Here is an 18,540-nt window from a genome sequence, read left to right on the forward strand (position 1 = left end):
AGAATGTATATGGAGAGGTGGGGGGGGGGGGGGGGTAGACCTAAAAACTCTGACATGCATGCACATATATGCATGCCAGTGCTCAGGTGACCTGCAGATGGCATTGACCTGATGTCTACCCCAGTCCCCTTGCTGAAGGAGTACAGCGATGATATCAAGGTAAAAGTTCTGTTTGATATCAGGCTGTGAATTCTCCACAGCAGGGAAACCGTGCACAGGAATAATTTGCAAACCTCATCACTGCAGAATAAGTAACAAGAAATCCTTTTCCTATTCCTCAGTTTATCCATCCATGAAATGGGATAGCTAGGACTGCCTCAGATGCAGATATTTTGGAATCCTAAAATAAAAGTGTTGCATAATTCCAAATTATTATTACTCAAATATACAGTATACACTATTTACAGTGCTTTAAGTCACTTCAGCTTTAAACAGAATTGTTATTTGAAATAAGCCATCCTTCCCATGCTAAAAACCACCATATTCAATTAAGACAGTTTTTAGGAAGGGTAAGAAGCAAAGAGAATTCTTCAGTCTTTTAGGTCTTACCTCAGAAATAAAGGCACTGAGACTTTTCACATGTTTTAGCTGTGGGGTGTCAGGTACAAATATGCACTTCCCTTTAGATTTTTTAAACTCTTCTTTATAATGTATCTACAAAGAGGAGAAAAAAGAAGTTTAATTGTTCTTTGAAAAAAAAACAGAAAAATAAACAATGGCTATTTTTATTTAATTTTTATAATTATTTTATTTTATTTATGGAGACTATGCTGGGTGGCTTGCAGATATCTGAAGCTGGATCAAATTAAGCCATCAAGGGAAACATCCAGTTCTCACATAGTACCAGGGCAATGTAAAAGTCACATCTTTAATAATAAAGATGAAAAAGATATGATTTTTCTCTACATCTACAGCACATTTTCACCACTGTTGTAGATGTTCTAGTATCTCTAAAGTAAGGAGAATTGAATAATTGATCTTCTTAATACTTGATCTCAAAGATAAAACTCTTAAACTAACTTTTAACACAGACCTAGCAAGCACAGAATCTATATAACATAATCGAATGCCCCTTTATGAATCCAAGAGTTACATGAATAAATTCAGAAGGCCACTGCCAAATCATTGGCCCAAGCACCCCAACAGTCATGACATGCAAGTAATAACAGATTTAAGACCAAACAGATTTTAAATTGACCCATTTTTTAAATTATGTATATGCACAAAGGAAACCATTTTTGAAGCAAAACCCCATGACATATTCTGAAAAAAAAAAAAAAAAAAACAAAAACCCCAAGCCTTTTTTTTTTTTTTAAACACAGCCTTTTTCTTACCATGGGGCAAACAATACAGGCAGGTATAATAATCACATGACTGTTAATGAAGTCAGAGTTACTGTTTGTATTAGGGAGAAGGATAAAAACTATGGACGTGGTGAATGAGTAGGGACTTTTATTATGTAAGAACCGTGTGAAGAAAGATAGTCAATTATGATAAGATGGACTAAATAAGAAATACAGACAGTTTACATGGATAGCCTTAAATGTTTTTAGTGACACTTCTTTCTTTGTACATAGAATAGTTCAATTCAATGCAAATTGAATTATTTAGTATTAAGCTTTCGTGGTTATTATCTGCTACCATTTCTCTAACCTCATTTTCACATTCTGCACAACAGCAGCTTGCATTTATGCACTCTAGACTTGCTGACAAGCACTGACAGAAGCAATATGATCTGCATCTGAGCATTACAGAAATATGCAATCTTAATTTCCTCTTTCTCTGAATCCTTAATGGATATCACAACTTCTAGTCTACACTCCTCTACAGGGACTTGGAAAATTCATGAGAAGGATGGCAGCTTACACAGAATCAGCTCCTGTACTATCTGATGCAAACTTTTTGTCCACTGCAAAATGGATTAGATAATGCCAAATTCATCTCAAACTGATGACTACATAATCCTCACACAATAAATAATCTTGGTTACTATTGAGCTCATCCACATTTGGACTACTGAAGGAATCTACATCTCATTACCGAATCATATTGTCTGCCTTTGTGGATTACAGTCTATTCTAAATAAAAACTGCTTTGTGAACAACAGGTGTAAAATTACTGTATGTCATCATTTTACTCAGGGAACCACAAATCCAATGGTTCATGTAACCTGTTGTGTGACACCATACTCCCAGGTAATCACAGAGCAATGCACAAAAAGGACAGTTTTATGATAAACATGAGCAGGCACTTACTGTTCAACTTGCCCACATGCATGCACGTACTTGCAAGTGTGTGTATGTATGTGGACATGAACAGCTTAAAAAAAAGGCTTCGTAGAATTATGTTCATTCACAGTGATACGGCTGAGAAGGGACATGGGAAATCTACAGAGCTGACTGTCTACTGTTTAGGTTTGATGGCATTCCCAGTAGAAACTCCTGTAAAGCTGAGACTCTAGTAGAGGAGATGGAGAGTCTTGCTGCTCACAAATGAGGTAAATCACACACAGATATCTGAAAGCTGACTGTAATTACATCCATTTTAATTACAGAGCAATAATTACACTCAAAAATCAAACATGAAAGCTTTCTAAGGTATCTCTTAACTGGGGGGGATGACACGACATGACTAGAAGAAACAATCAAAGCTATTGTGTTGTAGAAGTCATGCTTTCAAAATAACTGCAGTAAAGGACTAATGCCACCACCTTACTCCTTTATTATTCACATTTATTATAGTAAGCCATAGAGGCCACAAAATGCATGCAGGCTCAAATGAGCAATTTAGAGAGGACATATAACAAAATGTGTGGTCAAACTCTGATCCAACACACTCCATTCAGCTACAGAAGTGTCTGCATCGCTTGGAATCAGAAACATGGAAGATGAAATGGGACAAGTATAATGAAGTCATGACATCTGCACTTAAAAAGCATATTTATTGTAAATTACTTAAGCAAGAGGCTTAAGAGGTTGGCTACGACTGAACATAACAAATGGCTGGAAGGAATAGGCAGAGAAGCTAATATTCCTCTTCAAAGTTTGGGGTTACAAATTCAGATGTCTAAAATACTGAATAGGACATTTTGCCTGAGAGTGACTTACCCTTCAACACAAAATACGCGGTTTAGGTTGAGTAGATCTGGTAAGGCTTGTGAAAAAAACAAATAACAGGAAAAATTTGAAATGATGGCCAGGAGCCACTACTGCTCTTTTGACATACTTTTGAAGTCCAATACCTCGCTAAAGGCCCAATTTTTAATAGCTCTCTCCTGATCCCTTTCTTCTCCCTGACTCATCATACTCATTCCACCAAGGAATCCCTTTCCAACCCTGCATTTAATTTATAATCTCTCATAAGACTAAGAGCTGTGTCAGATCACAGATCCATCTAATACAAAATCCTCTCTCTGTGGCCACAGAAACCTAGAGACAAGCGTGAGAACAGGGCAAGCATACAGTATTATTGCCCCACAGTATTTTACTAGTCTCCAGCAATTTGGACCTCGAAGTCCTCCTGAGATAGAGGCTGTGTAAGCTCAATGGTGAGTCCAGAGGAACAGCTCCACCCTGAATGAGGTGGTCACAACCCTATTGGTATGAGTGGAAAGGCACTCTGTTTCTGCACCTGACTCTAGGTCTATCTGGCCCTTGCTTTATAACAAAGAGACACACTAAAGCAAAGTTGGACTCCGTAAAAGGACAGTTAAATGGCAAGTTGTACTACTTTTTGCTATAGGGAAAAAGAAGCACTGGTACCATATATTAACAAAATTCAGCAGAGTCTTCAGAAGGCAGACTGTCTGCTTCTCTACCAAAAAGGATTATGATAGTTTGGTCAATAACCATTTTACTTGGATAATAATTCCCCTCTTTGCTTATAACAGTATTCATAACATCACACCACTACAATTAAAACAAAGAAGAGATGAAAATATACCAACATACAAGTAATACACGCAAATGGACAGGCTCAATTTCAATATGGAAGACAAAAGGCCTGGAAAGGAAGGTAATGCATATGAACCAAGCACACATGACAGTTTTAAAAACATCTGTGGAATAAAATTGCATAATGGAGGGAGATTAAATGAAATGGCTTTAGGGAGAAACAATCCAGGGGGTATCACAGCCACAGAACAAACATCTGCCAACCTCAAATGAAAACAGAGATTTCCTCAAGAACATAAAGACTTCACTACTTCCCCTGCATACAGTTCAAGGCTGACAGTTACACATGCACTAAGGGCTGCCATTGCAACACTTTGTTAAAACCATATTGCCAAATTAAAGTCAGCCTTCAAAGAATGCAGGGCCAGTGTAATGCAGCCCCAGTATCTCAGTCATGAGCACTCCTGGCGCTGCATTCTGATGGAGGAGCTGTGCTGACAGCTCCACCAGCAGAAAAGGACAAGCACCCAGTCTCGTGGTCAGCAAGGACACAGGCTGCTGTCCCAAGGTCATCTTAGGGCCAAACTGCAAGCCCCATAAAACCATTGTATACATAAAGTGTACAGATGTACACCAACAACACATCCACACAAACAGCAGTTTGTGCAAAGATTCGTGCTAAATGGATAAAGAATATATAAAAAGTTCTGAACGTTAATGAGTCAAAAATCAAAGGCAAGAATGAAAATTCCTTGCAGTTTATTGGCCTCCACAATGAAGTGTGCAGGCTGAGGAACTTAGCCCCACCAGCACAAAGGACTTCACTGGTCATAAGAAATTCCAATTATAGCAAAAATTCTGGGAAACAAAATTCACCCCCTATACATTTGCATATTCCATTCAAGCCAATGAAGAAACACCTACTGATTTCACCAGAGGCTGAATAAGGCCCCAAAATTGGATGCCATTTTTAAACACAGAGTCTCTTTAAAAATAAATTGGTCTGGACCATTACATATTACTACTGCTTTGAAAGTATTAATGACACTTTGCCATTATGCTTTACATATCTCAAGGAAAATCTAAAACACTTACAGGCTAAACGCATCACAAGTTTTCAGCAAAAGCCCACATCCCTGAACCATTATAGGCTTCAGAAACCTGGCTTGACTTAGTTACTCACCTTAGCTCACAAGCCCCTGCAGAAAATCAGAGAAAACACAGCCACTCAATTTATCAGTTATTTAACAGCCACAGCCAACATTACTCCTAATGGGCACACAGCACAATAATAATTCCTTTTCAATTAAATAAAATATTTCTTCACTATTTGTCGAGGAGTTTTTGCCTTTAAGAACAGCAACCATGTTCAGAAACAAGTTGCATGGAAACACTACATGTATTTTGGGTCAGATAAGTGCTCCAGGTCCATTTTCATTTTGGCCTTTACATGAGTTGACAGGCACTTATTGTACCATATGCCATTCTTTTCCCAAAGAAAGCAAGTAGATAATCATCAGTAAAAATATTAATAATCTCTACTACCTCCTAAAGTAGCTTGAGATTACAAGGGAGCCATCTTGGTAGGTTCTTTTAAGGATCTATCCAATTTTCAGCACTCCTTCTGTGAAAATTAAGGTATTACCAGACGGTGTATGTACAAAGAGGAAACTTTGACTTTGTCAAGTCACACTTTCAAGTCAGCACTGTAACACCTACACATCCCAGATACTGTTTTTCTGAGTTACCTATTCCTTTCTGATATGTAACCCCTAATAATTTATACCTTAAGTGTAGATTCTGTATGTTCTACTCTCATAAAATCAACATACTCGTTCACCTTGAACAATAACATCCTGAATCTAAATATCAGATTACAACACAAACATGAGCCAGACATGATTTTTTGGTTTCTTTAGAACACCACTTGTTAAAGCAAGTCACTCTCTCCTCAGTAATGTGTCCTCTGCTGCCAGCCACCACCCTCGCAGGAAGAATACCACTCCTTAACTCCCATTCCCATGAAGGGACAAAGTTATTATTCACACACACTTTCCCAGAGGGACATAGAAATAATGTTCCACCAAGGTAAATCTGATGCTGTTACATTGAAGCAATTGGATCTACTCCAATTTAAAATGTCTTGGATCCGATCTGTGATGTTTATATAACGTCTATATCTGATGGACAGTTTTAAAGCTCTATAGCAACTAAGGCAAGAATTTGCTAGCTAAATAATTTTTAAAGATATTCTAGCATTCAGTGGATTCTCTCTAGAAGTGCAAGTCAGTAATAATATGCTAAGCAGTTCTGAGCATCTATCACCACAGACCAATAGATAACACTCAAAACTCATCTGTTTTATTTTTATCCTCCCTCCTTACAGCTATGTATACTGGCACTCAGTTCTGTTCTAGCCAATCAAACTTCATAGGATCAGGCTATAACTAGAAAAAATACTGCATTTTCCTGATTAAATCAGCCAAGGTGTTCTCATGGGAGACACACTCCGCATGAGACCCACTTTTTGGAACATTCTCCTTCCTAGGGCCTCTGCTTCACACCGTCCAAGTGCTCTGAAAAGCTCATCCTTCTGTGGCTGATAATTTAAGGTACTAGAGTAGGCTGTGCTTTTCTATTACTTTTGTGTGCTTTTTCACTTGAGTCTTGGATGGGCACATGCTGCACTGTACATACCTGAAAAAATATGTATCATAAATTTAAACCCACTTGAAAAGAGAAATGTAAATATAAGGATGCAAATAGTCACCGTCACTTACATCACTTATTATTTCACTGCATTTTCGGGCCAGTTCCATATTTCTGTCCTCAATAACAGGCTTGAGGAAGACCTGTAAGAGAAAGATAATCACTCCAGGTTTGTTGTCCTAAAAGGGTAACAACAGAAGGAAATAAGTACTTTTCAAAGATATTGGGGTTTAACTCACCTTTTCTTCTTCTTCCCCATCCTCATTTTCATCTTCCCTGAGATCCTGAATGACAGATACTCGCATTTTAATACTTTGCAGAAAACAACAATGAAAACTCTAAAAAGGTTCAGCACTGCAGGAAACAGCTCAGACCCTACAGCATGCCTGGAATCAATGGTTCATTTGTGTCCTCGCTGCACTTAACTCTGCCAAGGCTCCTTCCTTATTTAGGCAGCACTTGACGGTCTTTATCTGAACAATTCAGTGTGAGTGAACTGAAAGGCATTGCAGATGGCCTTGCTAGCTATCAGTCGCAGCAGAGCTAATGCTTTCTTACAGATAAAATATAATTAAATGACCTATCCCAGTCAACTATTTTTAAAATTACTATGAACACACTTAATTAAAATACTGTGATGCAGTTAATTCATAACATAAGTAATTTAGTAAAATTAATAGGCTTAAAAGGGGAACATTGACTCTAGGGTTATGGGAAAACCGCCCAGTTCTAAGATTCAAGGCATCACTGACTCCAAAACCAGTTATCACGAAACTTTATTTTGTTGGTCCAATAATAGAGCTTTTTGATTAAAAGACGCACACTCTTCTCATTTTCCAGTAGATGTAACTGCTAGTATTTCAGGAAATACTCGTTTTCCACAAAGCATATAAAATTCCTTAAATGCTTTGCATATTATGTCAGCTGAAGGTTAAACCTGTGCATACATAGATACAAACACATCTGTACACTTAAAAGTATACATGGCTATGTATTTACACAAACATGAATGTTCCTTCACTGTTAAAAATTGTCATGGTGTGTAGTCTCAAAACCAACCTTTTTCAGTATGAAGTCATTGACTCCAGCTGCAATGAAACTGAAAGATATCCTTATGCCAATGGATACAGTGTCACAGTGTTTGCTTCTGTAAAACAAGCAAGGAGGTATTACAGGACCAGTTGGAGTAACCAGCATTTTAACTTTTTTTTTTTTCCTTTCCAAACCGTAGCTTGTATACTTCTCATTTTATAGAGGTCACGATTTTGAACTTCATCTAGCAAAGTGATTTGCCACTACACAGCTTTGCAATCAGGCAAAGATATAAGGAATGTGTGGTCTTAAAAAACCTCTTCAAAGAATTTTAAGTACTTGTGCCCATCCTTAGAGCTTATTTAGAAACATACATTTCCTTAGAAAAATAAACTTTTCAAAGAAGAGAAAAAAATACAGCATTTGACTTAGTTAAGGTCTGAAAATCTGAAAAAAATATTAAGAAGAAAGGCACAAGCTGCTTTCAGTGTATAATAATCCAGAGACAGAATTCTTTATATATTAATAGTACAGAATGCTTCAAGATTTTCCATTCCTCTACTTCAAATATAAGCTCCTAAAGTTCAGATGTGGATTGGCATTGCTGAAGTTCAGGTTGAAAACTATAAGTCTGGTTTGTATAGGTGAGAATTACCTGTAATTTATGCTGACTACTTTTGGACCTCAGGATATTTCATCCTTGTGAAAAAAATGGTACGGTCTTATAAGATGGATATTCACAGTAACAGGTCATTTTTGAAGATTATGGCCACAGCAAATATATTCCTAAACAACAGATTCATGCATGATTTCAAGGACCACAAGTTAAGGAGACAGAGTACCTACAGAAGTACCAGACAGAAATGCACATGAAGGCTTCATTTGGGGATTTTTGTGATAATATTGCAAATACTATATTTTTCCAGCATAGTTAATTTCCCTTTCTTTCCTACATTTAATAAATTTTTTAGGTGGAGACATTGAAAAATATTTGAGAGTAGAGAAGACCTATTAGTAGCTGCAAAGCTTGCTGAATATGGGGAAATCTTTTGCTATTTTTTGCACCAGAAAGCAAATACATTCAAAATGACAAAGTCAAAACTGTTCAGGTTTGGGGGGGAAGATGGGGCTGTTCAGCTTTTTAACATGCTTACATTGTATCTGGTGGTTTTTCAGCAGCTGGACATACCAAAATTTATGTATTAATTGTGGGTTTCCTGTAATGGTTTCTGCATAATAAAGATGTGCTTTCTCTTTAGCATGATCTTCAACTGATTTGATAGAATTCATTTTTTCCCATTTTTACGAGTGTCCAAATATGCTACGCCCCATGTAACTTCCATAATACAGGGACTGCAAGACAGCTCCTATAACTCATCATATTAAAGAAAAATATAATGCTATGCACAAAGGGAGCAAGGGAAAAAATATCACAGTATCAACTAACCATACACAAGTTATTCAAAATGACACTCTTCACATAACAGATGCAGTAAGAGACCATATAACACAAAACCTACCTCCCTTTTTTTCATCCTCCTCGAAACACTGAATAGTCAGATAACATTCACAGTGCAATAAAGCAAGCCTGAAAATTAAATATATCCAGATATAATTCAGAGAATAATCTGTTATAAGGATTTAAGAGTTGCATGGTTTAGAAGTGCATTATGATTCTATTAGCAGCCTGCAGGTCAAGAACAAGCTTAGGTTACTTCTGTAAGAGGCAGTAAATAATCTAGGATCGGCAGGCATGTTTGGCATTGCAAATGTTTGTGTATGTTTACAAATATTTTTAAAACCACGCTAAAAGTACTAAATCTAATCGGAATAAAGTTCAAGTTAAAATGCTGAGCTTTACATCCCCAAAACAAATATGAAGTATGTCGTATTAAAGAATACTTTTTACCTGCAAAACCTGCAGTTTTACCAAAACTTCCAAACTGACACTGCTGAACCACTTTCCACTGTAGACAGTGGAATAATCCGTAGTCATTTGTTTTGGCATGAAACAGCACAGATTAAACAAAATCCAATTGTACATAATTTTAAGAAAACACTGCAACGGACTGCTAAGCTGTGTATACACAATATTTGCATGCATACAGGACATGGCAAAATTAGGATTTATTACTGCATTATAGATATCTTAATATGCACACAAAGGGGAGAAATGGGTTCTTCGGGGAAGTACCCAATATGAACTCATTCAAATTTTGTAAGGGAATGTTGCATAGCTCCACATTTCTGCTTCCAGCCACCCTGCATGGATGTTTCACATCTCAGTTCAAATCTAGCCTTAAGAATGAGGATATTTTGTGGAAGAAGCTGCAACGAAATGAAGCTGCAACTGTACGTTGTCTAGATTGTTCACAGAAGCACAGTATTTGCAGTACACAATCTTCATCACGTATGAACTTTTGATTGAGAAGATAAGACTTCCAGAAGCAAAATATATGGTTTCTCCTATGAAAGGAGACAGCTGAATCTTCCAACACTTACAGACATCATTCGCTCCTGTCAATGTACTATTTTTTGACACAGAACATTACTCAAGCACTTGGTCTAAATGCATATCTGCTGAGGAGGCAGAAGGGGAAGAAACATGGGGTATAAAGGAGCCCCAGTCCCCATGATGACGAGTCGGCCCAGCACACAAATGGCTCAGGCACGCAGTTGTGCAGCTTCCTGCTTTGATCACACACAGCTGTGTCCACAACTGGCCAAAGCCCCACCATCTCCTTGTCCCTTTATCAGTCTTTTAACAAATACATTTGGGAGATCTTGGCCCAGAAAGTTAAAAAGCTTCATCTCATTTTGGCCCTGATACACATAACAATTTAGCAGTGACACTCAGTTCTGTCACTAAACAAACAACACCGCTGGACTTCTTTGGCATAATCCCCAAAGCCTTCCGAGATCTGACATATTCACATGTACTGCTCAGCTGAAAGAACTTTACCACTTCACAGAACAGCAGAAACTGTTCTTGTCCTAGAAAATGTTCCAGAAATGTCATAATCTCAAACCTATTAATGCAGAGTTCCTCATGGGGTACTTGAACATAGGCTGCAAGTTAAGGGCCAAGTTATTTCAGCTGGAGGCTCTACACAGCATTATAGTGAAAGGTATATACATGTTATGAATATACTCCTTTCAATTCTGGACTGAAAACCTAGTAAGAACAGAGGTAGAGTTTTAGTGCTTTAACTGTCCTGCTTCCAATGAGTTAAAAATCAACCCACAGACATCCCTGAAATGAAAATGTTATTTTCTGTTCTCACTGGACAGACACACACATCACTGAAATAAGTACAATTAATGCAACACAACACAGCTGGTGGTCTCTTTTCAAAAAGCACACAAGGCATCTGTAAGCACTGAGATTCAATTACTTCTCATTTCTAGAAATACTCAACTATTAGACTGGAACTTACTAGCAACCCTGCATAAGGAAGTTCATAGTTAGGCTATCAGCACCACAATCACAAACAGAAAGCAAGCAAGGAATCCCAGCCTGCCAATTTTAACCTCCCCTGAAGATGAAATACCAATTAACATTAACAAAAGAAATTCAAAAGATGGTTCTATTTAGAGAAAAATCTTACCCATAAGCTTGTATCTGTCACATCATTAACACTGCATTTATCAACAACACTTTGAAACCTGAAAATATCTCATGGCTCTAAGCTAAGATCTTCATTCAATGAAAGTTATTTTATTTAAGGTTTTGGTAAAGCAGAGAGTGGCAATGGTATTTTTAAAGATGAATACAAATGAGATGTTAGAGTTGTGAATCCCAGAAAACCTAATGAATTTTCAATGCCTAATAAATACATAAATATAGACATTTTTTGCAAACACATACTCACAGGGACGTTGTCTAGCCCAACTGGATCTTGATGACTGAGCATTTAAGATGTCTGTACGGTACAACTAGTTTCACGTAATAATACCCAATCTAACTGAGTTACCAGAAGCAGTGTAGCTATGCTAGCATGACACTGCCTGAGTTAAACTCTTTCCCACACAGCTAATTATCCTGAGAAATGAACCCATTCAGAAGTGAGAGTATTTATCAGGGCACAAGATTGTGCCATGTGGATTGTAACCTTAGCTGTGATCAGCAACAATACATTGAAATAAACCAGCATAAAGCTTTTTCAGATACTAATGTATCCTGAAAAAAAACCCAAAACCTCAGCTTCATTTTTCTGACAATATTCATAACTGCCTACTACGTTTGCACAATAGCTTCTAACCCTCAAAGATGGTATTTCCTAAATGGGATATACAGTTTCACCTTTTTTTTTTTTTTTCCTAATTTTTCATTTGCCAAGAAATTAAATCCTCAACAATGGGGGAATTTGGTCTTTCCACCCCGCCAATATTTTCAGTTTAACCAGAAGCCTGAAAAATCTACCACTCCTACAGTTCTCTTCACAAGTTGATGCATCAGGAGCTGAGACCAAAATCAGCCACATTTAACTGCATTGCAACTGTTTAATCCACTCTTCCTGACATAGCTGTGGCATTTCCCTTTCTTACCAAGTGTTATAAAACCCCTCTCCCCTTACTCAAGTGTCCAACTAGGTATGGGAGTCCACCAGAGATAACAGCTCTGGGGCATAGCAGTTGAGGCTCTTCAGCACTCCCCACCTCTTACTAGTGCCATTACAACAACAAATAGTCAAGACATTTATTCCTACTACCTACAAAACTGCAGCCCAGATGCCAGTCCTGTATGCTAGTAATCAAGAGACTTGCACGCTAGTCCTCTGTAACCAGTGTGGAGCAGTACATATCCAAGCTATTCCTCTGCCCTGAAACTTGTGGCTCAGATTTCATAAGGCTGTTCTACAGAATATGGCTAGAAAATGAAATTATCAGTGGCCTGGGTTACTGTATGAGGTATCCCAAAGAGAAAAACCACATTCAGCAGAAGAGGGATTCAACTGAGAAGTTACAGCTTATCTCATAGGACTCCTCAAAAGGAGAGAAGTTTAGATAATACATCAAAGTTTTCCATTCACAACATTTTCATTTTATCCAAACCTAAATCCTATGGAAGAAAGAGCTAGGACTATATAGTAAGAATTTGGAAATTTTACCTTGCTATAAATCACAGCTAAAATTATCAATGATTGTAGGTAAAAGATATGAAGTCAGTAATAAACAAGTTTTATTTTGCCTCAATAAATCCTAAAAAGCTAAGGATACTCCCGTTCTCCTTTCAGTGACTATATATTCATATACAGCCTACTGTAATCTGAAATAACAGAAAGATATACTTGGCTTATATACAGACTTGCATACATTTTCTTAGCCATATAGACTGGGCATGTGTACTTACCAGGAATTTTTCTTGTGGCATTACTTCAAATTTAACTGCCTGAACTGACAGAATCTCCCAGAGCAGGAAGAGAAAATTGGATCTTTCCTACAAATTTAATTTCAGTTACCACTATGACCCTCACTTACTTAATGAATGCATTTTTCCAGAAACTAAAACCACAGTGGTTTATTTTTCTTGTATTTAACTGAGTTTTTTCTTCTCCATATTTTTGCACTTCTTGTTATAGACCTAATACTGTAACTTCAGTCACACTTTCTCTGGAGGGAACAATACCATAAGTAACACACGCCTTTAAAAAAACCTTTATAATTTTACTCTTCTGGAACATTTCATGTTACTTTGATTCTCAAGTAAGTTAAATTTGCATCAAATTGCCACAGACAGCTAACACTAAAACAAAAACTAAGTTCTTCATTTACAGTTATTTAAGATCATAGCTTTTAAATTTCAGAATAGTCTTCAGAAAAACCTCCAAAACAGAAAAGATTAAACCAAACAGGCCAGGATAAAAAAGAAATTTAATGAACAGATTTGAAGTAACAGAAGTCACTTGTTCATTGATGAAAAATTTATTCAAGTAACTTTATTTTTTGATCAAGACAAATAATTTCAAGTCATAAATAATTGATGGAGAAGGTATCTTTTGAAATATCTTCAGACCCAAAAAGACAAAAATAAAACCTTAATTATGTAAAACATACAGCTCCCTTATTGTGCTTAAAATGACTGTTTCTTAAATAGTTCTCCTTTGGAGAAATTAGTTTACATCTTTTATCTACTTTGTGAATTGTGCCCATTGTAAGATTTAAACACGAAAATAAGTTACACATACTTTGTGTCCAGGAGGGTTTAGATCTGTATTGTCATAGTCAAGCTTCCCTCTTAGCCTACCATTCTGTGCGTGACAGGTTAAGACAACTGTACACAGGAGCTGTACTATGAATTTAGCAGTGTATTTGAAAACAAAGCACTTAATATATAAAATGCGCATTCAGAAAATATCCATAATTTTCAAGACCGTTTATAATCACTGATGGATAGCTCATTCTTTCCAAAAAGCTGCTGTGGCAAAATAGTCTGCTTGAATAGAGTAAATATTATTTTTCAAGTGCTTATAATAGGCTACAATGGATTTGGAAATACAACTGTTAATAACCCTGTATTGAAAAGAATTTTATGGCAAAGAACCCTATACTAAGGGCTCTCTGGACAGCCTAATCCTGTAATTGAGTTCATGGTTGTAATTCAGGAGAGCAACTTACAAGTTCTTAAGCATTGACTACAGCGCTGAAGAAAATACACTAAAAATACAATAGGTAGCAATAATAAGTCACAGGAATGTTAGATCCTTATGTACACTCTGTTTAACAATGATATATACAGGTTTCCATGACAACAGTGACAAGATGATAAAAACATCTTCTTCCACCATCCACTGAAAAATATATTTCTGCTTATATCATTGATGAAGTGGCAAGCACCTAATTTAGAAATGTCGACTTGCATTTAATAACATATTTTTATATTCAGAGAAATGCACATCATATTTTTAAAGGATTTAACTGAATATCTGAAGCAGATTAAAAAGATTCGTGATCTGATATTTTTAGTCTTTTAAATCAAGTTACATAAAACTTTACCTTTTATTTTAGTCGTTGTCCATAGTTTAGCTGCAAATTTCAGCTTAAAAATTTTTTCCCCCCATGGAAATCTCTTTTGCATAGATCAAATAAAAGCTGATCTAGCATTTCCCAAAGAAACAGTGCAGATTTTAGTAGAAGAATACCTTATTTTTAAATTGGCTTCATTTTGCTCCATCATTCACAAAAAATGATGATAAGGCAGTTCTGCTTTATCACTTACATAATTTGCTTTCACATTAGAGCATTGTCTTAATTCTAGTCTGAATTGTTTTCTCAAAATGGTAGTGGACACAGAACTGGCATTTCTTGCTCCAGCTACTTTATAGTCATTCCTGGGACCTGGTAACCCCTGAAAACAAGCAATTCCAATGACATCAGTGGAATTTAAACTTGCAGTTATCTCAATACTGGTACTTCCAGGTGAGCATACTTCTCAATCTATAAAGTACTATCATAATACTTATTAAAATGTCAGTTCTCACATATTACTATAGGAAAAAATAGTTCCTATAAATTAGTAATAAAAATTTAGCCCTACAGTTCTTTTCATATAACACAGTACACCTAAATTACCACATTAAAAGCACACTGAATTACAGTTCTTCAAATCAAGGAAGGCTAATGCCTGCACCACGTGAAATAATGCAGTATGTACCTTCTGAGAGGAGGAAGGCAAAAGAAATAATATAGCAATGTTTTGTACACTACAAATTATCCAGAAATACCGCCTTTGGGCATGATCACTTGCTGTTGTTAATAACACTAAAGAACAACAACTACTTTATACTCATACAGCTTCTTGTGGAGAAGATTTTAAAGAATTTTATAAATACAGGGATAGAGTCTTTGATGGAGGATACTGACACAGAGTGAGCCAAGTCCTCTCCCTGTCCTCAGGCATTTGAGGACTAGGCTGGAGTCAGGCTTAAGTAAGACCAGCCATGGGTAGGTCTAACTTAGCCCAGCCAAAAAAACCTGCCCCAGATCATACTGCTGATTCATGGTTACTTGACAATCACGGTATGGCCAGAGGTTTGGGAGATGCAGCAGGCTTGACTGGGGGAATAAGCTGTCTTAAGTCTCCTTTGAACATCTTGAATTTTGTAAAGAGAATTCAGACCAGGATAAATAACTGCTCTACAGAATTGCTCCTTGCTACATACCTGAAGATACCTGATCATCTTATAATTCTGTTTTACAGAACAAGGGGCCATGAAGTAAAGCAGCATCTCCACAGTAAGAAAGGAACCTTGTAATGAATCAAGACTTCTTGACTCCCAGCCCTAGTTTTAATGCTGATATCACAGAGCTTCTCAGCAGGATTTTCCTGGCTCTTTTTCAGTTATATTTCTGTTAAGTCATTTCAAGCATAAACTAATTCTTAACTTATATACTCTACTTACAGCATTGAAGATGGGCTTTTCTGTAGAACATTTTGCTATCTGTTACCCAAATTTTAGTGTTAATATAACTTGAAAAATAAAAAAGGAAAAGTGGGACGAGAAAAGAACACAGAGCAGTCTTTCATTTAGAACCTTATACTAAATTATAATTAGTAAGCGACTGAGTTGACATGCAGCATAGAGTTAGAATAACAATGTAGTTACTTGTTATGCAAATTAATTTCAATGTCTACTGAGTTACAGGTAGTAACTATTTGGCATGAAACAAACAAGATAACCTCTCTGAAACTTGGCATATAGAAAGAGAAAGAAAATACCATGTTCCTTCCTTGCTTTCTGAAGTCTGAATTAAAGTTATATTAAGATGATTTTATGTTGAATTCAAATGAATAGGTGATATTAAAAAGTTAACTTCAGGTCTAGTTAGGTAAGGTCCTATTTAAATTGCATTTTTGTAAATATTTATTCATTTTTTTACACACATAAACCATTACCAGAGAATCAATTTATGTTAGGGCCTAAGGCCTAGCTTTGAAGAGCTTTTAGTCTTTTTATCTCTCTGATGATGTAATGGGAAGTCTGAGCCTGCCTTTCAGCAAAAATACCTCCGAAGCCAGAGGCTGCCTCTGGAAGAATTATATTCGCCTTCAGGTCTGTGGTAAATGTATTTTGGCAGCTTTACACTACAGCTAAAGAAATTTCTCAATCTCATCAGGAAAGTGTACGCAATAACGATAATCTGTAATACAAAACTGCAAACCCTGGGGGTGGGAAGTGCCTAATCTTACATACACGGATGCTACTCTACAGCCCCAGAAGTAACTACACATTTCACTTCTCTTTAACAATTTTAAACCATCTCTTTGCAAGATGAAGATGCAGCTATAATATGCTCTGTGTAGACATTCAAAATATGTCAGACTCAGCTTCCCCAAGCTTATATTTAAATCCTAGGATATTACCATGCAGTACAGCACAGTACTTGACTAATGCTACCCACAGGGGTTTTTTTAAGATGTTAGAACTTTCTACAGCTCAAAATCAAACTGAGGTAAAAAATGAATATCAGAGTTCAAGTCATGTTAATCTCACATTGGCTGTATGGCTAATAATGAGTTTAATCTTATAGTTTCACCACCATTAAACATACAAACAGGCTTTGGAGCAGCAGCCAGAACCCAGCCACCCTGGCCCTACTGCGTGATAACCACAGTACTCAGCCCAAGATGCTTCTCTGGCCCATGAACCTTTGTTCTTCTCTATGCCATGGTACAATTTCTGCAAAATGCTGGTCAGGACCTCCATCACAGTCAGGATTAGGCCACTCAACTGTGGGCTCAAACACCTGTTGGGCTGGAAGCAATATCTAACACTTCCTAGAGGAACGCCATCACACCTGAACTAACAGAAAAATGGTCATAAGCCTTCCCCTCTCTAAACACCCAGCCATGTTTCTGAGCGAGCGTGTTTGCGACACATACACTGCAGTGGCACACAGGCAGGCAGGCTCCAAATTCAACCTAATGACTCCAGATGAGGGGCTCTGATGGGATATAAACAATGAGCAGACGAGGGACCATTTGGAGGGAGGATGCTGAACATCTGCCTGATGCTGTAACACATCTGCAGACTCTGCTCTCTGCTCATACATGTAGTGAGACAGAATTATATTCTGTGCAAGTGTCACCTCAGCATCCAAATCTTTTGTGGATGCCATGATCTTCAACTTCTTAATTTAAACAGACAGATTACCGGACTTTAGTTTACAACATAACTGCAGTTGGAATCTTTTTAATATAAGAACTTTTACAATGATGGACTGGTGGACCAGCGCCAGTAGCTTTTCTGAATAGTATTTAGATAACTTCAGAATGATGTAGAGGCGGATGGAGGTATCATTTATCAGACTAGCAGCATTTAAAGTCAAATGATGAGACTAAAATTTAAAAAGTGTAAGTTAAGTGCTCATGAACTTTGCTAGATAAAAATTTTAAAAATAAAAGCAGCTATTCACCAAATGAAAATTTTATATAGTTGTTAGTCACTTTCAAAAAGGATAACACAAACCACCTTACAGGAAACTGTTAATGATCTTAAAATGGAGAATAAATAATTACCATTTTGTCAAGACCAAGTCTTGAAGTAACACTTTAATTTCTGAGACTCAACTTTTAAGAACCATAGGGTCACTTCAAGGACAGAACTCCTGAATCTCACAGAATTTTTAAAAAATCCTTAAATACAAAAACATAAGACAAAAAAAACCATAAGTAAACTAGAGAAAATGACTAAGTATTTTAAGTCTGCACTCAGGTTTAATGGCCCGGAATGACACGTTCTCTATCTCAAGTCAAACAAACTATTGAGATTTAACTTCATAAACTTCAATTAGCTTTTTCTTTGAAGGCTGCTTCTATTTGCATTTTAACTGCAAAAATGTCATCTTTATCCTCGTTATGACTTAATAGATGTACAGATACAAGTTATGCAAGCAGATAAGTGAG

The 18,540-nt window shown here is 36.8% G+C and overlaps 1 protein-coding gene across 1 annotated transcript in view; it reads right to left on the minus strand.

Moving 5' to 3' along the window:
• The window catches only part of NEBL (nebulette), a 91,708-nt gene extending 84,801 nt beyond the window's left edge, over nt 1–6,907 (minus strand). Inside the window, exons 1-3 of the mRNA XM_010579516.1 lie at nt 6,842–6,907; nt 6,674–6,745; nt 550–654 (exon numbers count right to left, since the gene is read on the minus strand). Coding sequence (XP_010577818.1) covers nt 550–654; nt 6,674–6,745; nt 6,842–6,907 — 243 coding nt within the window. The remainder of the gene's footprint in view (nt 1–549; nt 655–6,673; nt 6,746–6,841) is intronic.
• Between the last annotated feature and the right edge of the window lie 11,633 nt (nt 6,908–18,540).

The sequence above is a fragment of the Haliaeetus leucocephalus genome, unplaced genomic scaffold, assembly GCF_000737465.1.
Source record: "Haliaeetus leucocephalus isolate CR32 unplaced genomic scaffold, Haliaeetus_leucocephalus-4.0 Scaffold0, whole genome shotgun sequence".
NCBI lineage: Eukaryota > Metazoa > Chordata > Aves > Accipitriformes > Accipitridae > Haliaeetus > Haliaeetus leucocephalus.